The 24,813-nt window shown below is 39.5% G+C and overlaps 1 protein-coding gene across 1 annotated transcript in view; it reads right to left on the minus strand.

The window, feature by feature from the left end:
• The window catches only part of PLCB1 (phospholipase C beta 1), a 1,010,585-nt gene that overhangs the window by 104,295 nt on the left and 881,477 nt on the right, over positions 1-24,813 (minus strand). Inside the window, exons 24-27 of the mRNA XM_077282634.1 lie at positions 21,916-22,048; positions 21,568-21,630; positions 19,106-19,325; positions 11,317-11,497 (exon numbers count right to left, since the gene is read on the minus strand). Of these exons, the coding sequence (XP_077138749.1) occupies positions 11,317-11,497; positions 19,106-19,325; positions 21,568-21,630; positions 21,916-22,048 (597 nt within the window). The remainder of the gene's footprint in view (positions 1-11,316; positions 11,498-19,105; positions 19,326-21,567; positions 21,631-21,915; positions 22,049-24,813) is intronic.

Genomic DNA, 24,813 nt, shown 5'->3' on the forward strand with positions numbered 1-24,813 from the left:
GTCCGGCCGGTCCGAAGGCACATCCAGAGTCCCCTTAGCCAGGAGGAAATCAGTAGCCTTCCTACTAGCGCCTGTGTGTTGTAGTACCTCCCTGCTGAGCACCACGGGAAAGTCCTCACAACCTTTGTAGATGTTTCTGATGTTCTCTCTCTCTGTCCCCTAGATGATATGGATAGGACAACCCGTATGACGGGGTAGGCCTGGAGTTAATTTATAGGGACCCTAGAGACGCCCCTCTCCCACAATTGCCTCCGTGTCTTCTTAGGTATTTAGGTTGGGCAGCCAACTTGGAATTGACTGTCCTGCCGTTGTCTGGAGTAATGCGTAGGGTCAGTACTCCCTCGGTGTTCTGGCCACCGGCTACGCGCCTCGGAAGGAGGCTGCCGATCTTGGGGCAGAACTCCTCCCGGTATTATCTCCTTGTGCTGTGACTTCGGTTCTCACTCTCCACAATATACTTCGCTTCGTGTCCTTTCTTAGGATGCTGCCGCAATGATGTGCAGGCGCAGCTCCGTAACGTTCTATCTCTTGCTAGGCCTCTGTCAGGATCTCACCCCTGACAGGACCTCTCTGGGTCAAGCCCAGGCTGCTTCTCCCTCGATGTTATCTGGTCGAAGCCCAGTCTGCTTCTCTCCTAACTTCCTATCCAACCCACCAGTTTTACCCGTGTGTGAGGAGTGCCCTAGTAGATAGAAGCTTTGCTCCCCCTGGTGGACTGGAGTGTAAAGTGTAGTGTGTGACTGTGATACCTGGCAAGGTGAACTCCTTTAGTACCATCAGACGTAACATCACTCCCCCTGGTGGAAGAATGACATTACTGCAACGACCAGGACTCTGGGGCGCTGCAATCGCACCTTGTGGTCAGGGCTTGGATTTATTTCTATTGTACGCCTAAAGTAAATAAACTCATATTAACAATTTATTTTCAGTATTTGGTCAGGGATATTCATGCAGGCGTTATAACGTCAGCCAGAAATGGGATTTGGGGATTGCTTCTCGTGGAGGCCATGCACTGGGCAGGTCCCTGTAGCTGAATGTGATTTTTTTGCCCCATGTACATATAGGGGTACACTGGATACTTTATTAGGATTTATTTCTTTTTATATTGAGCCTCAGTCTTTGCTATTACAATATTCTAATGAGAGATTTATGTTGTGTTGCCCCCACAGATCTGATTGTACCACCTTCAGATCATGGTCCGGACAATACCGCCTGGTAAGACCCACGTCTCCTCCATTACTAAGCACATGATGGGGATTAATGATTAATGGTGGCTTATTATCTGTTTTATTTAATCCACAGCTCCGATGCCATCATTCTTATTGATGATGATGATGATGATGATGATTCCAATCGGGCAGGAACTTCCACATATAATAGTAAGTTATCATTTCTAGATACCAGCCAGGGTTATTGTAGAAAGAACACTGAATTTTCTGTGCTGTAACAGATCAGATTCCAAATGTAACAATTAAAGGTAAATTATAGAAGGGTTTGTGCATTATTAAATTAAAGTTACATTAAAAGGATAATCCTATTTTAGACAAGCTTTATTAGTGTGGGTCCAATGTCTGGGACATTTCCATATTGGGAGAAAACCATTTGTTTTCAGAATTTGGTCAAGAGCGTTATTCATACATTTGCTCTATATCTGCCATAAATGGGATTTGGGGATTGCTTCTCCTGGCGGCCATGCACAGGGCGGGTTACTGTAGGTGAATGTGATTTTTTGCCCCATGTACGTATAGGAGTACACTGGATACTTTATTAGGATCTATTTATTTGATATTGAGCCTCAGTCGATGCTATTACAATAGTCTAATAAGAGATTGTTGTGCTGCCCCCACAGTTCTGATTTTACCAACTTCAGATGATCCGGACAGTTCCACCTGGTAAGACTTACATCTCCTCCATTACTAGATGCATGATGGGGATTAATGACTAATGGTGGCTCATATTCTGTTACATTTATTCCACAGCTCCAATTCCATTAGTAATACTGATGATGACGCATCAAATACTGGAGGAACTTCCACGTATACTAGTAAGTTATCATTTCTAGACACAATCCAGGTTGATGATTTAGAAATAACAATGAGTGTTCTGTTCTGTCACAGGTCAGTTTACAAATCAAACAATTACAAGGGCGCTGATCAGGAGTTGGACAGCGAGCCACCTGGGAAATATGCTGTAAATGCCACTGTCAGAGAATGACAACAGCATTTAACAGGATAACACAAGCAGGCAGAGCTCCAATCCACTCTCGGCTGTTAGAGGCAGATGATGGCTGAACGACACAACCATCATCTGCTGGGAAAGAGGTGGGCTCAACTCCTGAGCCCTCTCCATTCATTCTCTACTGATGAGCGCTGTACGTGGCTGCTAAGGGGTTAAATTAAAGATACCTTACAGAGGTAATCCTACTTAACACATGCTTGATTGGTGTGGGTCCCATGTCTTGGACACTTCCATATTGTGAGAACAACTCACCGCCCTGTTGACTTATAGCCATTGTTGTCCCTATAGAATTTATTACAGATGTGCAATACATTTGCTTGTCTGTTTTCAGAAATCCATTAGACATCAATAGAGAAAACCCTGCACAAGGAATCCCACATCTCCATTAAAACCAATGGAGGCTACCATGAATCAGAAAATGAGGTGAAAGGACCTCTAGTCTTATTTGTCATGAAGGCCCCCGAGAACGGACCCTACCATTTGAGGGTCCACCCTCCGGCCATTGAGGACATGTTCACTTCTGATCTTGTACTGAGCACATACAACATTAATAAGGATAGATTACCTGAGCAACAGGTGATATAGACATCTGAGAAAGTTTATGGACCCTGTTGTTGTTGAACCCCATTATAATTTCAGAACCTGATCCCAATGGATGATCCTATGGATTTCTGGTGGTCTGGTCAGCTACGTGTTCTGCTCTGGTCTGATCCCATATTCATAGTTTTATTAGTTCTCTATATTCTATATTTATAGACCCCTCTCTAGTACGGATCTGCATACTAACATGTCTGATTTGAGCCTTATAAAATGTATTTTCACTCTTCCATATTTCTGTATAGATAGTATATCATCTGATAGCGAGGAGAGCTCCGCTACAGAGGAGAGGTAAGTTATACCAGATGCATCTACCTCGATATAAAGCCATGAACTAGGTAAGATGTTTCCTGTGGATTTATATATGATTCCTTATCTCTCCCAGGACACCACTATGTGACATCCCCGGCTGTTTCCTGGAAGACATTATTTCTCCAACTTCCATCTATGTTACCCACTTCCAAGAAACAAAGAAGGAGCTGGTGGAGCAACTGTACAATCTATACAACAGGACAGTCTTCATTAATCTGGTATCACATCTTATCATGGGTTTCTGGGTGATACATGACTTCTCTATGATCTCCTCCTTTAAACAATACATTTAAAGAAAAATGGCTCTAAGTTTGTGAAAGGCATCCTAACCCCTTTGTCATGTTTCTGCAATATAGTTATTGAATATCTCCGGTAAATCTCACTTAGTTTGGTAAATGTCATCACCGTCTTCTTATCTGTGGGATGAAGGGAAACCTTAGATTATCCACCAGGCAGAGACATAAAGATTAGCAACTATTGGCTTGAAGTTCACAGGATTTTTACATTTATATATAAAACCATTTAGTTGATATCTAAACATTTTAGAAAAAGTTTATTTTTATTTTTGTTCTCACATCTTGGACTTCTGGGTAGACCCCTTGCCCCATAATATAGACCGATGCTGTAAATCAAAAATGAGAGTTGGGTACTTTGTAAGATTGGGGTGAAAGAGTTTACAGATGCAATGGAATTTGCTTCCTCTATTTTAGCTCCCTGAGAAAATGGAAATTTCGTGGAGCAAGAGGCTGACAACAACATCCGGCCAATGCAGGCACAAGCTGGGTAACAACCGCCACTACTCAGTGATTGAGCTTTCTGAAAAAGTCTGTGATTCTGCCGGTAGGTTTCACATCACATCCATCCTCCAGCTTCATAAGACAACCTGTATACAGGGCAAAAAAATGCTACTTGTGATGTAGTACATCTTATAAACTCATTGTTCATACTACCATAAGAAAAACTAAGTACACCCTCTTTGAATTCTAATATTTTACATATCAGGAAAAAAAAAAGTATCAGGTCCATAGAAGGTCCTAAAAGTAGGGAAATACAATTTCAGAAAACAACATGAAAAAATATTACATCATTAATCATTTAACAAAAAGTAGGCCAAAATTCAAGAGCAATGTGTGATAAATTAAGGACACCATTGATGCAACTTCAAGTTATTGCTGCTAAAAATGATTTTAAAAGCTATTGATTCATGGGGTGTACTTATTTTTCACTCTCTGCTTCTGCATTTTGATGCAGTTTTCGGTGAATAAATAATGGCACGGTTGACTTGTCACGTGTTGTTCATCTCAGGATGTATTTTGTATTTCGTCCTGATATGTAAAACCAAACAGTTCAATCAGGGTGTACTGAGATTTTCTCATAACTGTATAAACTCTTGTTTTAGTGCGAGTACGATCCACACTTGCTCACGAGTTGTGCCATGCCGCCTGTTGGATAATCTACGGTGAAGGCACAGACAACCATGGCCCGTTATGGCAGGCTGTCACAAGAAGGCTTAATGGTATCCATCCTGAGCTGCCAAAAGTGACAGAACATCACAGCTATACCATCCACTATAAGTACAGCTACAAATGCTCCCTGTGTGATAACGAGAAGTGGATTTTATTATTCATCTCCTCATGAAGCACAATCACTGCGGAGAGACGTCAGTGCGGTTCTGTTGGTATAATGCTTTCATACTTCACTACTATCTGAGCGGACTGACATCGAGGCTGTAGGGTTTATGATGCTACATGTTATATTATCTGGGCTGGGGCCAGTTTTTAATATATTGGTTTCAATTTCGACTTTATAATATAATCTTTGGTATTATTGAACATTCATTGCAGTCCGGTAACCAATATTTCTCTTATCTTTGCAGATTTGGGCGTTTTCAAAAAATAGCTGACAAGAAATGTTATTGCCGCCGGTGCGGAAGCTGATTATATCAACTGTCCATCAGCTAAACATGTAACTATCCTACAGAATATTGAGTCTCTAATTTTTTATAATTTATAGTTCAGACACTTTTATATATTTTCTCCTGAGTAGCGAGGCAATGAATATCTGTGCTCATCACCAGCACAAGTAATTAGCAGCAAAGATTCAGAATCCGTCCTCGTAGGTTACCAGATAAACCTGGTTACATTTCCCATAACTCGCTGGATGTGGGATGATTGACAATTCTCAGCAATTACCTACAATGCTTTGGAAACCTTCTATGATTTTAAGCTTTATTGGATGTAATTACTTTTCTTTATATTTCCAGGTTCATGATTTGATTTGATTTGAGATTCATCTAAGTATCGTCATCTCATCTACCTGTGATGGAGGTAAGAACGAATCCTCCACTATCGTCAGCAATCAGTAATAAGTGATTTTTACAATATTGAGAATCCTAAGTATCTAATTTAGTCTCTTATTGAGTTTTATCATTTAAAGTTTAAATGTTTTTATATATTTTGCCTTTTTCTCACCGTATAGGGAGACAATCAGTTCACGTCTTCATCACAAGCAGCTAACAGCAAATGTTCAAAATCCTCCTATTCTGATTGACAAAAAACTTCCAACATGTATTTTCCAGGTAAATATTTCTGTGTTTTTCCTCTATTTATATATGTTCTTCATGTCAATACTAAATCATCGTAAGTAACAATCATTCTTGCTTTCAAGAAGTGCAAGTGGACATAATAATGTAAGTAAGGTGTAATAATAGAAGAAATGCAATATAGTTTTATTACTGGATTTATTTTTAACAATTATTATTTTTTCTTGCTGTAAAATTATTTAATTCTGGCTGAGAAAGGAAGTAATTGATGAAAGTTATCAGCCTACTGCTGCGGAGGAATCGCCAACACACAATCTAACGGGCGAGATAAGTCCCTCAAACATTACATGCCGTATAGATCTATTATGAGTACACTCACCATAGTCGTATGCTTCATGTTGCATTTTTCTAACATTACACTAATATTGGCAACTTCCTATTTTCAATTTCCAAATTGGTCTTTTTTGTAGACAATATATAATGCAATATTTCATGTCTATTTCAACTTCAGCTGATGACCAAAAATATAATGTTGAAGTTGCTTTTGCTTAGTTTGTTTCATTTGATAGCCAGTACATATTATCAATTGTTTAAAAAAAAATGTCTTTTAATTGTTTTCAGGTTAATGAGAAAGGCAGCATATCACTTCTATACAGGCATGACACATCTTGGAGGAAAAAGGTGAATACCTGCACCTACCTGCGCTGAGAACATGACCAGATGCAGTTTCCAAGACCTGGAGAATCTCTACATGTGTTTTTTTTTTAGAGCCGCCCAGAAATTGGACATCTGAACTTTAATAGTTATAACTTGTTTTTTTTTCATCTAATTTTTCTGAGTTAGATATAAATACCATTAACAATAAATATATTAATTATTTCTAGTTTTGGATTTTTGTTCTGAAAATCGATGGCTGTTACATATTACAATCAATGTTGTCTACTTGTGTTATTCAACCATCATCTGCCTTGAACAGCCGAGAGGAGCGGACCTCTGTCCATGGCTGTTTAACTGTTAAATGCCGGTCAGTCTGTGACAGTAGCATTTAATGTGCACCGGCAGGGGGCTCACCATTCTATGTGTCTATTGGTGCCCTAGTGAAGTGATCGTGGTTTGTTGATGGGTTGCCATTATGACCGGAAGTCTGCTGATGACCCCCGTGCCTGTCATGATGGTTCTCCTGTGAAAACCAATCCGTGGCTGGCGTTCATAGGGGACCATGATTTTTGTTAAATACAGCAATCCTGTGGCATTGCTGTGCATAACACAAGCGATTAGATGATTCCAAGTTTGGTAGTACACACAAAATATGGTCACCTGGTTCTGTTTTGGAACAATTACAACTAAGTAGGCCCACACACTTTTGGACTTTCATCTTACTTCCAGCTTCAATGTTTCTTCTATTTCCCACTGGATATCTGCCTTTACCTGTAAAGAAACCCGGTATGCTGACTATCTAACGGTTGAGTGGCTGCCTTTGTTTACATGATGAACGGCCAGTGAAGTCCTTCCTGGTGAATACATCTAGATAGGGAGCCATTATATCACACAATTAGGACCTCTGTTCTGATGATAATTTGGGATTAATTAGAGCATCTTCTAGAGGTCGTGCCTCCTGGGTAGAGATGAGCAAACTTTTCAAGGTTTGGATCGGCAAACACGCCAATGTTCACCGAACATGTTTGCTGGACAGTTCAACATACATATCCGAACCTCATTAAATACAACAGAAGACAAAACCACAGGCATAGACAACACCTTCATTGGGGCCAAAAATCTTCCGAAACAGCTCAAACTAGAGGTAGACACCAGGAAATGAGGCATCAATTGACCCAGAGTACAATACTATAACTGCACAGCATGAATGCATGGGACAAGGCTTGGGTTAGCATTTCTAGCTTTAACATTGAGCAGTAACAGGTGAATGAATGACAGGTGTAGTCTTGGTGCTCTGAGAGCCCTGCCAAATTCAGGCAACACACATGTAGGAGACCCAACTTGGAGTCCAAACATTTCCAAAAATTAGGGATAGACACCAGGAATTGTGGCATCATAGACCCACAGTAGAAATTTGATAATGGCACAGAAGCAGACTGCCATGGGCCATCCACGAGGTACAGTTGGAACCAGAAGTTTACATACACTATATAAAAAGACACATATGCATGTTTTTCTCAATATCTGACATGAATTCAGAATAAACCTTCTCCATTTCAGGTCAATTAGAATTACGTTAACTATTAACATTTGCCAAATGCCAGAATAATGAGAGAGAGAGAATGTTTAAGGCATTTTTATTACAGACTGCAAAGTCAAAAGTTTACATACATTTCATTAGTATTTGGCACCATTGCCCTAAAACTGAATGACTTGGGTGAAATGTTTGGGATATCCTTTCACAAGCTTCTAACAATAGTTGGTCAGAATTTGGGCCCATTCCTCCTGACATAACTGGTGTAACTGATCTAGTTTGTAGGTCACCTTGCTCACACCGGCCATTTCATCTTTGCCCATAACTTTTCAATAGGATTGAGATCAGGGCTTTGTGATGGCCACTCCAACATTGACTTTGTTATCCTTAAGCCACTTTGTTACCATTTTGGCAGTATTCTTCGGCTCATTGTCCATTTGGAAGACCCATTACTGCCAAGTTTTAACTTCCTGGCTGATATATTGAGATGTTGCTTCAGTTTTGCCACATAATCTTCTTTTATCATGATGCCATCTATTTTTTTAAGTGCTCCAGTCCCGCCTGCAACAAAACAACCCCACAACATGATGCTGCCACCCCCATGTTTCACAGTTGTGTTTGTTCCCTTAGGCTTCCAAGCTTCTCCCTTTTCCCCAAAAAACAGTTCAATTTTAGTTCCATCAGACTACAGAACATGTCTCCAAAAATCAAGGTCTTTGTTCCCGTGTGCATTTGCAAACATTAATCTGTTTTTTTTTTTCTTTTGGAGTAATGACTTCCTCCTGGCAGAGTGGCCTTTCAGCCCATGTTGATATAGTACTTCCAAAGTCTGTCATCATCCTCACAAGGCCTTTTGCTTTTGTCCTTGGGTTGATATGCACATGTCGGACCAAAGCACCTTCATCTCTGACTCAAAACATGTCTCATTCCAGATAGCTGGACATTCCCATCTTGTTTGTACTTGTATATAATTGTTTGTACAGATGAACGAAGCACCTTCAGGTATCTTGAAATTGTACACAAGGATGAGCCAGACTTCTGCAAGTCCACAATTCTCTTCCTGATATCTTTGCTGATTTCTTTAGACTTTCCTATGATGCTACACGAAGAAGCAGTGTGTTTCAGGTGTGCATTAAAATACATCCACAGGTGTGTCTCTAGTTAACTCAGATGTTGCCAAAAAATCAGAAGCTTGTTTAAAGAAATAGTAATCTTAGTGTATGTAAACTTTTCACTTTACAGTAAGTAATAAAAATGCCTTAAAAATTATTTTTCTCTCATTATTCTGGCATTTGGCAAATATTAATAATTATGGTAATCCTAATTGACCTAAAATGGGAAAGGTTTATCCTGATTTCATGTCAGACCTGGACCTGTGACACCCATCTTACCGGACCGCCCCCCCTGGGTGTGTATAATATAACTTATTTTTCTTCCCTTGCAGGTCAGACCGGGGGCTTATGTACAGCATTATAGAATGCTATAGATAAGCTCTGAAAGGCAGTGTCCGCATCTTATAGCAGCAAAATCTGCTGACAGGTTCCCTTTAAGTAAATGTTACTAAATTGGGATTATTATGCAGAATAGAGTACTTTATTCCAGTAGTCTAATTCAGTACCTATCATGCAGCATAGATAGAAACAATATCTTTTGCAATGCAGTCCAGTGTGCCATAATCTAGTGATTTACCCTCCGCTGTGCCTTGTAAGTAAGGCCCTATGACCCGAGGCTCTGGAAGTGATGCCGAGAACATTCTATAAATTGATAGCATTCCTGGAAGCTTCCACTGGAGTGAAAATCCCTATTACTGCTGACGGCGTGGACCTCCACAGAGAATTGTTTCTACATTCTATACACATGGAAATTCTAAGCTGCCCAAAAATGAGGCAATAATTAGCCCAAAGCTGAACATACGGAAACCGCAATTACCGTATTGTTATTTGTAAGAGAAGACCTTTGCAGTCTAAAACAATGAACAATTCATCAATGAAATCATTATTACAGGAACAGTTGGCCCATTCATGTGTGAAGTAGATTTAATTCTGAACAAATATTAATTTAAATGGCGCCCTGGGGGATGCTTTAATTGTAACCCTACCCCAAGTACATAGCAGAAACACCAAGGATAATTATTGTAAATGATCCGAGAATGTAAATTGCCTAAAAATACTTTTAGATTAATTGCGAAAATTGTGAATTGCTATTTTAGGTAAAGAATACGTGTTGACTTACATATAAAATATGAAGGTTTCATTCCTAAAAGATCAGGTGATCTGTTTAATAGGATTCCTATTGAATCCCAGAGCAGCAAACAGCTTCTTGTGAACCAAGTAAGGCTTATGTGCGGAAGCTGTACGTCTCCATGTTATATCATGAGCTACAGTACAGTATTCAAACACAGGTATTGCATGGCTTGGTATGGGTACCTTAAAGGGGTTGTCCTCTTGAATGGAATAGATGACAACATCAGATTGGGGTGGCAGCTGACACCTGGCACCCCACCAATCAGCTGTTACCGTTCTGGCGGTGGGCAAGTGTACAGAAACGGAACACCACTGCACCACCATACTGATTAATGGCTGCTACCAGGTCCTGCAGATCAGATCCAAGTAATGCATATCAGTTCCTGTTGATTGGTAGCTGATCTGCAGCACCGGGGAGCTGCCACTAATCAGTATGATGGAGCAGTGGTGTTCCACTTCTATATTGTTTACATCCAGACTTGGTGGCAGCTGATCCGCGAGGACCTTAATTATGAACACATTAAACAACATAATACAGTTTCTATGAACATAGTTTTATGAACTAAAAGGATCATGGAAAAACAAAGAGCCTGATGGGCCCCTTTGCTCTCAGTAATAGTGCGGAGCTTTTGGTAACTGACAATGACAATGCAGCCATGAGAGGCGATGAGCAAACTTTTTGAAATTCGAATCGCTAGATTGGCCAAATTTTTCAGAATAAAGAGTAATGCATTGCTTCCAATTGCCCTGAAAAACACAAAATACACTATTCTCTTTTCCTCAGACCCTAGACTCCCTCACTGCTTTGCTGTCACACACTCTCAGTAGAGTTTCTTCACTGTTGTATGGCTTTCACTCCCTATCTCTTTGAAAAAGCAGTTGTGGCATCCTCTCACTATTTAGATTCATAATGACTGCTGCATTCTCTACCTCTTCTTTTATACAGGCTATGATGGTCCCTCTTGATTGGTTGTGCTATACCATATGATAGTTGCAAGGCATTATGGGGAAGCTTAGACAAGGTCATATGATTCTTCTCTAGCTGATGTGATCTTTTGTAATGACGGGTTCATCAAATTCTTAAAAATACAACTCAAATTTGATTTACATCCGATCAATTTGCTCATCTCTACTGTTAACAAAATTAATTGGAAATGCAATGCACATGAAGAAAAGACCATGCTCCTACTGACCTGCTTGATATGTTCTCTTTTCTGGTATTTCTCGCTGTAATACTGCTCTTGTCGGAGATTGAGAAGCTGCTGCTGCTGTTGTTCTTTCAGCTCTACTAACTTCTGAGCCATTTCTGCATCTAGTGCAGCTAAATCTTGTTCTACAGCAGAGGAATTATGATCTGGACTCCCAGATTCACACCTGCAAGAAGTAAGAAAAAATGCCATAAATATGATGACACATGAGCCCCACTAGAAACATTGTATGTTATTGCTCCTGTGCTGAAGCCTGATATCATGATATGTATTAAAATTACATCAGACATGACATCGGGTGGGTCTTCTGCAAAGGTTGGGAGGACCCTAAACCCTTGTCTAATATCATTATAGGGAATCTTACGCTGGGAGTTCCTCTGAATCACGTATTTACACATATTTGCACAGAAACCCCGATGTAAGCGCTCAGCACAAAGCGCAGGATAAATGTGCATCGAGCCTTAGGCTACTTTCACACATCAGGTTTTTTGTTTCAGGCACAATCCGGCAATTTTTGGAAAAAACGGATCCGTTTTTTTCCCATAGAGTTGTATTAGCGCCAGATTGCGCCTGATGGCCAGACGTTTCATCCGTTTTTTTCCGGATCCGTCCAAATAGTCGTTTCCGGCGGATGGAGAAAACTTCCACTGCAACTTTTTTTTGTCCAGCGGAAGAAAACGCACAGTGACGGAATCGGTCAAAAACACATGAAACAGAGGTGTGAAACAATGAATCCGGCGCCCGGATCCAGTTTTCAAAGCATTTGCCATAGAAATCATGCAGATTTTCCGTTCTGGGATATCTCTCTCTCTCTCCTCCCCGGATCCAGGAAGTAAAAAAATCTATGCGCAATAAAGAATACCAGATCCAGCTAAAAAACGGATCCGGCGCATCAGTTTTTCACAATTTACATCGGATCCGTTTAAAAAATTAGCCGGATTTAGCCTGAACACAAAATCTGATGTGTGAAACTAACCTTACTGCGATCTTTGGGAGGCAGAATGAACAAAGCAATTGCAGGTGAAGACTTGATTATATTTATTACGCCATTCCTTGTGCGGTATAAGTGATTAGATGATTTTTTTCTTCTGGTTGGCACGATTACAGCTATATTAGATTTATATTGGGCTTTTTTTTGTTTGTCTGCTATTACACACTAAGAGACACTTTTTATTGCAAAAACTAGTTTTTGCTTTGCCACGTTTAGACAGTTATAACTTTTCCATATTTGAGCCGTATGTATTAATGATTTATAACCGGCATGTTCATGTCCTTGGAACTATTCCCTGTTTTATACAATAAGGGGGGACTGCAACTCAGTTGGGATGAAATAAATTAAACAGCAAAAATTTTGATGCTGTGAAAGTATTACAGTCATGGCCGAAAGTGTTAGCACCCTTGAAAATATTGCAAAAAAATAATGTATTTCTTACACAAAATAATTGCAATTACACATGTCTTATTCTAAACATGTTTATTTCCTTTTCTGTGTATTGGAACAACACAAACAAAACAGTGAAAAAAAGGCAAAGTGGACATAATTTCACACAAAAGCTAAAAATGGGCAGGACAAAACTGTTGGCACCTTTCCCAAATTGTGGATAAACAACTTTGTTTCAAGCATGTTATGCTCCTTCAAACTCACCAGTGGCAATACCAGGTGTGGGCAATATGAAAATCTCACCTGAGACCAGATAAAAGGGGAGAAATTGATTCAATCTTTGCATTGTGTGTCTGTGTGTACCACACTAAGCATGGAGAACAGGAAGAGAAGACAACTGTCTGAGGGTTTGAGAAACAAAATTGTTGAACAATATCAACAATCTCAAGGTTAAAAATCCATCTTGATGTTTCTTTGTCTATGGTGCGCAACATAGTCAAGAAGTTTACAATCCACGGCAATTTAGCTAATCTTCCTGGTTGTGGATAACAGAGAAAAATTGATGAAAGGTTGCAACACAGGATAGTCCAAATGGAGGATAAGCAGCCTCAATCAAGTTCAAAAGAATTCAAGCTGTTCTGCAGGCTCAGGCTGCATAAGTCTCAGGACGAACTATCCGTTGACATTTGAATGAAATGAAATGCTATGACAGGAGACCCAGCAGAACCACTCTGCTGACACAGACACATAAAAAAGCTACACTGCAGTTTGCCAAAATGTACGTTAGTAAGCCAAAATCCATCTGGGAAAGTGTCTTGTGGACCGATGAGATCAAGATAGAGCTTTTTGGTAAAGTTCATCATTCTACGGTTTACCAAAAATGGGATAAGGTCTACAAATAAAAGAACCCAGTACCTATAGTTAAATATGGTGGAGGTTCAAATATGTTTTAAAGTTGTTTCCTGCCTCTGGCACTGGGTGCCCTGACTGTGTGCAAGAATCTGAAGATTACCAAAGGATTTCGGGTCGAAATGTAGTGTCCAGTGTAAGAAAGCTCAGTTTGCGTCCTAGGTCACGGGTCTTTCAGCAGGATAATGACCCCAAACATAGTTCAAGAAACATCCAGAAATGGATGTAAACAAAGCACTCAAGAGTTCAGAAAAGGCAAGCAATGACTCCGGATCTAAATCACATTGAACATCTATGTAGAGATCTTGAAATTGCTGTTGTGAGAAGGAACCCTTCAACTATGAGAGACCTCGAGCAGTTTGCAATAGAAAAGTGGTTCAAAATTCCAGTTGAGAGGTGTAAGAAGCCTGCTGATGGTTATAGGATGTGACTGCAATTATTTATTCCAAAGAGCGTGCAACCAAATATTAAGTTGAGGGTACCAAAAATTTTGTCTAGACAACTTTTTCGGGGTTTGTGTGAAATGATGTCTAATTTGCATTTTTGCTCTGTTTTTGTGTGTTGTTCCAATACACAGAAAGGAAATAAACATGTGTACATCAAAATGTTTAATTGCAATAATTTTCTGGGAGAAATACTTAATTTTCTGGAACAATTTCAAGGGTGCCAACACTTCCGGCTATAAGTGTATATGTGCAGAGAAAAACATGGCTGTGAAATCTGGTGACAGATCTACTTTCTTACTTGGCATTCTGTGGCATTATTGTATGAACCCAACATATTTGGGTTCTGTGTAATGGTACTATTTAGAGCACTGCATGATGGTATTATTTATGCACAATATATCACATATGTAAATGTGGTTGCCCCTTTACAATATGTTACGAATCGATCTGAGCAGTTCATTAATAGCTTTCATGTTCATCGCCCGGACTGCGGGCTCAGTGCACCTCACCAATTTCATTGCACTTATTAACAGCTACAACCTCTGACTCTCTGGAGATCTCAATATTGGAATCCGTGAAAGAGAAAATTGCCATGTTTTCATTACAAGGCTCGTAAGATTTGTAATTTCATAATTTTCACTGTCAGCAAAAATGTTTTTTGTCCCTTCTTTTCTGAACGGTGACAATATCACCAATAAAAGTCTTTATAAGCATTCATTCACTGCAAAATCCAGCAAAACGCTGATGTGGCTCGTGTTATTTTCTGCAACAAGAATCATTATTACAATCCATTGATAAACCCGCACTGTATTTTGAATGCAGCTGCCAACGAAAGATCTATCCAGAGACAAATTACTTTTCCACTATAACGTGAGACCTGGCCCCGTCTCTCACTTTGAACGTTTACCGCCGGTTTAGACGCGGCACGTTCAATGTGTTGAAGCTTAACGATAAAAAGGTGCATTACTTTAATGGATAAAGAAATGGAAAATGTTTTATAACGGCTGTGGGCCTATGTGTTTTCTTATTTAGGATGGCAATTGAAGACTAAGATCACACAAAAAAATAACACTTTATACCTATGAACTCGAAAGCCAAGAAAAGCCAGAGACGCAAAAAATCTGGAAAATAATTTTTTTATATGTCATATACACATTTTAGGATATGATGACATTAGCAGACTTTAGTTTTTAGCATTAATTAAGAGAATGATTGTATATGCTCGGAATCTGTTACAAGACCAACTTGTGGTCGAAACGCGTTAACATGATGTTGCCTTTTTCCTGTGATGCTTAAGTGAACTTTTTATTTAAGAGTCAATAAAGGATTTCTAGGTTTTTATAAAAGAAAATTCATCAGCTTTTTCTTAATCAATTCTGGAATACTGTGAATACAATTATTACTGAAAGTACCTATCACATGTTACAAATATAAATATGTTTTTTTAGCCTGGCCTAAAATGCCACTGTTTTCCTGAACCTGGCCTTGTGTTTCTTTTATTCCTACATCTCTCTGTTCCTGAGATCCGTCTCTATTTTTCCTGTATGGAAACCTGCATTTTTAACCAAGTAGGTGTGTTCCTCAACTCTTCTTTGTGAAAGTCTTCTTGAAGACTACAAAACCAAAAGAGCAAAAAAAGTCAATGTATCACGTCATAAAAAGGTATAAACTTTATAAAAAAAAATGGTGTGCAATGGCATACAAACAAATGAAAAGAAGGCATACATTCAAAAAGAGTAACAATATAATATTAAATTGTGCATAAAAATGACTGGGGAAGGGAACCCACTGTGTTACAAATACAGCCGATGATAGCCAATGGCAGGATGTATATAAAAGACCTATAGGAGGACCTATAGTATGATGGATACAGACTACATAATGCAAATATTGGCTCACAGAATAAACAAATAAGGTGCGTATAATTAATTTGCATCAGAAACGCACTACTGAAGGAACATTTAATATTAATATCTAAATTTTCATTAAATCTTTCTAAAACAAATGTTCCCGTGTAACGGAATCCAACTACAAGAATTAAATGACTCAAAAACAAAAATAGTCAGCTAAATGACACTGAGCACCGGGCTTCGGGCCACCGAACTCTCTGCCCCCCGGTGGCTACGCTACTGGTTGGCAGCTTATTAAAGCAATATTGGCACCCCCACTAAACCAGGACTATCCCTCTAGTGTATCTCTGGCCAGCCCTTAATATAGATAAATAAACAAAAAATGCCATGAATAACAACATAATAGGGCACAAAGATATTTATCTTAATCGTGTACAAGATTCTCTAAACACTGGATTAGGAAATGGCAACCCCATAAATGAAGTTTAAATGTTCCTGATTAAAAAAAAAGGGTTTTGACGAGTTTCATCCTGGAGGATGGACAAGATTCATCATGTGCTGCTGATCCTAAGTGTTCATTATTGCCTGTAACCCTGTGCACACTGCAATCTGTATGAATGATGAAGGTCACTGCATGACCGAAACGTCTTCTTTATTTTTGGATTGCTTGCATACAATAGAATTATCTTCTTACAACATTTGCCCGAGTGCCAAGTTTTCTACAAGATACTAATGAGAAATGACAAAGGGAAAAAGTATGGAACACATGAAGAAAGAGAGGTGGAAAATCATGACACCAGCCAAAATATATCAGTAATTAGAAAGCAATTCTGTCACTCATTGAAAACTGATATCAGCTGGTTAAACTGATGGACTATGAAAAGTTATCTCATTACCGAGGTGCCAGACAAGAAACATCTTATGATGCATAAAACCAGTGAGGTATCTTAAGACCTTTGTAACCTTATTGTTGCAAAACATACTGATGGAATTGGTTACTGAAGAATTTATAACTACTGAAGGTTCCAGTGAGTACTGTTGGGGACATAAATCGGGAGTGGAAAGATTATCATTTCACCATAAACTGGCCATTACCAGGTGCTCCCCGTAATATTTCAGACAGAGAAGTGAAAAGAGTTGTGCAAGAAGAAATGTCCAAGATCCAAGGACTGCCTGTGGATAGCTACAGAAAGAACTGGAATTATCAGGTACAATTGTTTCAAAGAAAACTGTATGTAATGCACTCAACCTCCATGTCCTGCATGCACGCTCACCATGCAAGACTCCATTGCAGGGCAAAAAGCATGTTCAAGCACATTTAAAGTTTGCTCAACAACATTGAAATACTGGGAGAATACAGTCTTGTCAGATGAGACCAAAATTTAACTCTTTGTATGTCATAACATACAACATTTTTGTAGGCCAATAGGCACTGCATATTACCCCAAAAACACCATACTAACAGTGAAGTTTAGAGGTGGGAACATCATGATGAGGGGCCGTTTTTCAGCATATAGTACTGGCAAACTTCATATGATTAAAGGAATGATGAATGGACAAATGTACAGAGACATTCTTGATAAAAAATTTCTGCCATCTACCAGGCAGATGAAGCTGAAATAATAGTGGACAGAGCTGAGAGTTCATAGAAGGAGCCCACGGGAGCTTCAGAATGTGAAGAGTGTTTGTGTGGAAGCATGGGCCAAGATCACACCTGAGCAATGCATGCATCTAGTTTCTCCGTACAAGAGGCATCTTGAAAGCTGTCATCACCAACAAAGGATTTTGTACGCAGCAATAAATACATTTCAGCAAACATGTTCAATACTTTTTCCCTGTGTCATTTCTCATTACTACACATAACTTAATTTATTGACATCTATAGTTCCAGTTATTTGCCTGTGTGGATTTGATGGTTTGTTACTGACATCTGGTGGTGAGAAATTCATTTCAATAGCACCTTTAGAAAAATATTTACTTAGAAAATTGGTGACGTGTTCATTACTTATTTCATTCACTGTATGTGAAATTTCTACCCACTTATAAAACATATTTCTATTTGCATTATGTGGTCTGCATCCATCATACTATAGCTCCTCCTATAGCCCTTTTATATACATCCTGCCATTGCCTATCTTTGGATGTATGTATAACACAGCAGGTTCCATCACCCTCACCCAGGAATTTTTACACTCAATTTCATATTATATTGTTACACTTTTTGATGTGCGCTCTCTTCTCGTTTGTTTCTATGCCCACTGCACACCAATTCTTTAGATTAATAAAGTTTATACCTTTTGATGCTGTGATACATTCACTTATTAGTCTGTTTGGCCCTATTGTCTGGTATATACGCACGCAAAATTGTTTTCTATAGATACATATACATAATCATGGCTACTTCTGCCTCAATACCATATAACGATCATTTGTGTGCATATATAGATCATCCCTCGTTCCTTTGATCTTTCTTCTTGAAGACCATGCTCAGTTGGCTATAAAGACTAGATTTATAAACCGGGAAGGGGGATGACATATATCGGGAATAGAGAGGCACAGGAACAAAACATAAATAACGCCACATTCAGGAGAAAATAAATATTTACATTAGGTAAAAAATACATATTTGGTGGTAGTGCCCTACAGGAAGGACATCATACAGCCTCCAGGTGGCAGCTTAACTGCACTTTCTAAATTATCCAAATAAAAGCGTTTGCACCGGGGTATATCAGAGGTGCCCTATGACGTAGAAATAATGTGACTATGAAATTAAAAGGATTGAAAAACATTGAAAAACAGCACTACCTTTGCCATACAGGTTGTGCCTGGTATTGCACCTCAGCTCCATTGACGTGAATAACCTACAGGCAGGGTTGGTGAGGTTTTTGGATGAAGGCAGTAATGTTTTTCTAATACTAAATACATATAATTTCATATTACATTTTCCACAAGCCTACGGTCCCTTCACTAGCAATTTGACCATAGAGGTGGCACACCCTTAAGGCCAGCCCCGCTGCGAGCTCTGACCTAGCAGCTACCGACGTGGTGTTCCTGGACGGCAACTTATTATTCCTGGCCGGCAACTTATTAGGTGCCATCATTTCTAGAAACCTGTATTTCTGCAAGTATGTCATGAAAATCCAATTTTGCTCACAGCTCTCTCCCAGATTCCTCATCAGATTCCTTACTTCTTTTTGCTGTCTCTCCTTGCAGTCTTCTCGAGGGTTGCCCGCCTCCTTAAGTAATCGTTCTGGATCTCATTGTACTTAGTGGTGTGCTCCTTGATCAGGTCTGTGGTTTTCTTATGGTGTTTTTTAACGAGATCCTTCATTTCTTTATAATGTTTCTTTTGCAATTTCACAAAGGTCTTCTGTTGTTTCAGTTCGTCAATAGTCTGAGCTTCCACCTCTGGTGGGGAAAAAAGTAATAGAAAAAAAAATGATGGCACCTGTTTTATTTGTGCAATAATTTGCAACCTTTGTCTCCATTCACACAACAACCTGACAAATTTACCATAAATACGACAGGAATGGACAGAAAATTTAGCGTAAACCTGCAGCAGTGGTCTGCTCCTCCTAAAACATTAGGCACATCTTAAAAGAAATAGACATATTTGGAGGCTTTTTTTAATACTTCAATGTGTGTATTTTTGGCCAATAATCATTTTACAATTGGGCTTCTTTGAAAATGTTGCCATTTTGCCATCTTTAGCCTCTGTTTCAGGCCATGTGCACACAATGAGTATTTGGTGAGATTATTACCTCAGTATTTGTAAACCAAACGCAGGAGTGGGAGAAAAATACAGAAGTGGTGACATGTTTACATTGCTTTTACTTTGATTGTTCCACTCCTGATTTTGGCCACCACACCAAGGCGATCGGGAAGAGCCAAGGCTAAGCGCCAAAATTGGCGCAACCAATGGATGCGCCATTTCTAGGGCAGCTGACGGATGATCTTGTTAGGCTGGGATGAGGTGAATATCCATGGCCCTTTCCCAGCCTTTTAATATCAGCCCCCAGCTTTGCCTTAGCTGGTTATTAAAGATATGGGGACCACACAATTTTTTTTAGGGTCGCCCCATTTTTAATAATAACCAGTAAAGGCAAAGCAGAAAACTGACCACCAGCTGTCTGCTTTCCCATGGCTGGTTATTAAAAATACAAATATTTTTAGCTCAATCCAAATAAAAACTCCTCAATGGAGGGAAATTTATTTAGAACTGTTTTCCAGAAAACTCAATGAGTTTAGGTTAAAGAAATCGATCAAACTAATGATCAAATACATTGTCAGTATCATACAAGCATTGCCCACCAGTAAACGTCCTCATGACTGTGCAAAAGTCCCCCCAGAACCCAACATCATAGAGTATGTCTGTGATTACATGAAGAGGGAGAAGGATTTGCATAAGCCTACATCCACAGAAGATCTGTGGCGAGTTCTCCAAGATCTTTGGAACAACATCTCTGTTGAGTTCCTTCAAAAACTTTCTTCTAGTGTACTTAGAGATATTGGTGCTTTGATGTTGTTTTGATTGGTCACATCAATGTTAATTGATAAAAATAACTATCAATACTTCTATTTTTTAAAGAATTCCTACAGCATTTTTTTCAACACCTGCCTAAAACAGTTGCACAGTAATGTACCAATAATATCTCCAAATGAACAGAACCTTATGAAAAAAAGCTCTACTGTATATATTACAACGAGAAGGGTACTGGACATAATAGAGTGATGTACAGATATGTCTTTCCTTACCTTGCTGCTTAGCTCCACATATCCCGAGAACAAGATGATTTCACCGTACTCTGTTGGTAATTGTTTCTCTTATCTTATTATGTTATATTATTATATCGTGTGACCATCTAGTGATTGTGATGTGAGTTAAAGACGGTGGTCAATGGGTTTTAGCAGGTCACAATATTGTACTGAAATTGTCTTTTGAGAAATTTGAGTTCCTAACCAAATACGGTGAGTAGAGAAAATTTATGCCAGCTCACCAATTGACATAGTCTAGTATGCAGAGAAATCATGATCCGAATATTCACGTGACGATGAGAAAAAATAAAAAAAGACATTTCCAGCTCTAGGTAAAATTTCTTTAAACCTTATTACATCATAGATTAAAAAATATACCGGTAATTCTGATACAAAGCAGAAATGCAGAAAGCGACGCGTTTTGAATGGATGCAACCGCTCGATCTCAAAGCTTTGACAAAGAAAGGTTCCATCCGTTCGAAACGCGTCGCTTTCTGCATTTCTGCTTTGTATCAGAATTACCGGTATATTTTTTAATCTATGATGTAATAAAGTTTAAAGAAATTTTACCTGGAGTTGGAAATATCTTTTTTTTTTTTTTCCCTAACCAAATACAACCCAGTAAATAGTGTTGAAGGGGTTGTCCACAACACACAAAAAAATCTTTGTTTGTGGTCTAAATGTAAACAAATAAAACTTACTAATTTATTATAATTCAGAATACTGCACCATTGTCCAGATTTCAGACTCCCACTTGAAGTCTGGGTGTGACCTTAGCTAAAGGTGTAGTATTCGGAGTATAATACATACTGTACGTACATTTCCCCAATCATACATTGCTTAGAATGACTTCTGCTCAAGGATTCTTTTCTGATCATATCAGTGTATCATTTACCTGTTAAAACGCTCAATATGAGGTCCTCTGCAGGGGCAGTTTTAGCAGGGGCTTTCACTGAACCTAGAAAAAGAAGAAAACAACTAGATTAACTAGGACAAACTAATAGTCTACCCCATTAGTGCAAACTATGAGACTGTCTTGCTAAATAAGGAAATGTCTCATTATCACAGTTATCTCCTACAGAGGCAGATTATTCCACTCTTTTAGAAATTACAATTTAATGTGAGTATAAAAAAAAAAAAAAAAAAAAAGATTTCCATTTTTAATATTTTGAAATTTTACATTTTCTTAAATGTTGCTGTGGATTGAAAAGCATGGGGCATAGGAATAACAGACCATTCCTACCTGGAGCCGGCTGACTGTGAACAGCCTGAGATGACGGCTTCGGTGTCAGTGTGGAGGCATGATTCAAGCCATTTTCTGCTGGCGCTGGCCTTGGTTCACTGTTAGTTTCTGACGGGGCATCACCCGTTTCTGCCTACAAAAGCAGAGGTTATGTGCTCAGAACGGCAAACAGGCACAGACATCTCTATATACAAAGTCAAATGTAAAAACAGAAAGTGTCCATTAAAGGGAAAAAAGTATTGTGACACCTACACATTACATCTGCAGGAGCTTTTCTGACATCCCACTCCAAATCCATAGACATAACTATGGAGTTGGTGCCTCTTTTAAAGCTTTAATAGCTTCCACTCTTCAGGGAAGACTTTCTACATGACTATGGAGATAACTGTTACCTATTCATGCAGAAAAGCATTTGTGAGGTCAGACATGGATGTTGGATGAGGTCCTTCCAGGACAGCCATCAGGGCATTACTGCCCTTATTAGCATATGGGGCCCGGTGAGCAGAGGGGGCCCACAGCTGCTCACTGGTATCCAGCAGCAGGATCCTGCAGCTTCAGTAACTGCCCGTGCGTCCTCAGACGCGTGATCAGTGAAAATCTCTTGCTGTGCGGGAAATTCCTCCTCACGGCAACAGTTAACAGACGCCAGCCAATCACAGGCCAGCAGCTGACGCCAGCGCGCACGTCGCTGACGTATGATGTCATGGTCATATGCTGGATGGATGGGCTTTTTGTAAAGCCGCGGTATAGGGCTGCAATATACTGCTATGGGAGTACATTATACTGCTATGGGAGCGCATTATACCGCCATGGGACTGCATTATACCGCCATGGGGTTGCATTATACTGCCATGGGGTTGCATTATACCACCATGAGGCTGCATTATACCACAATGGGGCTGCATTATACTACTTTAGGAGTGCATTATACTACTATGGGGTGCATTATGATACTATGGGGGTCCATTATACTACCATGGGGCTGCATTACACTACCATGAGACTGCATTATACCACAATGGGGCTGCATTATACTACTTTAGGAGTGCATTATACTACTATGGGGTGCATTATGATACTATGGGGGTCCATTATACTACCATGGGGCTGCATTACACTACCATGAGGCTGCATTATACCACCATGAGGCTGCATTATACCACAATGGGGCTGCATTATACTACTATAGCAATGCATTATACTACAATGGGGGTGCATTATGATACTATGGGGGTCCATTATACTACCATGGGGCTGCACTATACCATCATAAGGCTGCATTATACCACCATGGGGCTGCATTATACTATTATAGGAGTGCATTATACTACTAATGGGGTGCATTATACCGCTATGGGGGTGCATTATACCGCTATGGGGGTGCATTATATTATATATGACTATGGGATACATTATACTTCTATGGGGCTGCATTATACTGCTACATATGACTGGGATGCATTATACTATTATGGATGACTATGGGGGCAATATCACGGTATTACCTGTACACTGACATTATATATATGGACAGGCCATGGTGTGGCGGTATTTGTCCCTTGTATGTATTTATTATTGTATGTATTATTGTTCATTTTAAAATTTGTATGTGACACATTCCCTTAATGAAACATAAATAAAAATATACCTAAAAAGAGTATTGGATATTTAAAAAAATGTTTAATAGGTTAGAGTATAGTATGGCTCGGCCTCTACATTGTCATGGTGGAGGCTTAAAAAAATCTTTTAACCAAAACAAAAGCTGCTGGCTATGTATGTGATCTGGTGTTAGATGGGAACTGATAATGTGTGATTGGTGAGGACGTGGTGCAGATGTGGAGTTTTTCTATGAGTGAGCGGTGGGATTGCGGAAGGTTCGAGGGCCGGAGGGTGGAGCTGAGGTGGAGCCTGGGCAGAGTATCAAGGGGGAAAAAACATTTGGCCAGTATGTGGCCCCGAAGTTCCTGGAGGCAGCCCAGGGTCCTGACTCACAATCTCTTCATCACTAACGTGTTAGGTTAAGGTCAGAACTCTGTAAGGCCAATCTTCCACACCAAACTCACACAGCCATACCTTTATGGACTTTGCTTTGTGCATTGAGGCACAGTCATATATGAACAGAAAAGGGCCTTCCCCAAACTGTTGTCACAAAGTTAGACACATGAAACTGTACAAAATATCTTGACAGGTTGTAGAATTAAGATTTCCCTGCAATGGAAATTCATAGTCTAGTCCAACCTCTGAAAAACAACCTCATAGCATTATCCTTCCTCTACCAAACTTTACAGTTGGCACGATGAAGACAAGAAGTTAATGAACCCCGACTTGTCAATAAAACGGTCAGGTAGAAAAGTGAGATTTAGCACTCCACAGAAGACATATCTACTGCTCCAAAGTGGCAGCATGCTTTACACCACTCCATTGAACATTTGACATTATGCTTGGTGATGCAAGGCTTGCATGCAGCTTTTGGGCAAACCAATGTCATGAAGATTCCAATGCACAGGTTTTGTGCTGATGCTTATGCTAAAAGAGTTTTGGAGCTCTGCTGTGTCTTTGATCCAGTGGGACTGTCCCAAACCAGGTAAGATGTCCCACTGTCACAGGAGGTCAGGGTTATATCTTGACTTCAACTCTGCAGGCTCCCATGCTGATGTGATTGCTGAGGGTAGGAGAATTTTCTTTGGCTACATTTCTAAATAATCTTCTTTTTCATTATATGCACTTTGTACTAGTACACCGAGATACAGCTCTATATGTAATGAATTAATTATATATACAGTATGTCAATGTACATTCTCACGTGTCCTCTTTTTTGCAGAGAAATGTCTCCTTTTAATCCAAGTTGCACACTAAAGTTGCACATTTAGGTGGATGAGTCCGCTAATAAAAGACTTA

This window comes from Ranitomeya variabilis, chromosome 2, assembly GCF_051348905.1.
Source record: "Ranitomeya variabilis isolate aRanVar5 chromosome 2, aRanVar5.hap1, whole genome shotgun sequence".
Taxonomy (NCBI): domain Eukaryota; kingdom Metazoa; phylum Chordata; class Amphibia; order Anura; family Dendrobatidae; genus Ranitomeya; species Ranitomeya variabilis.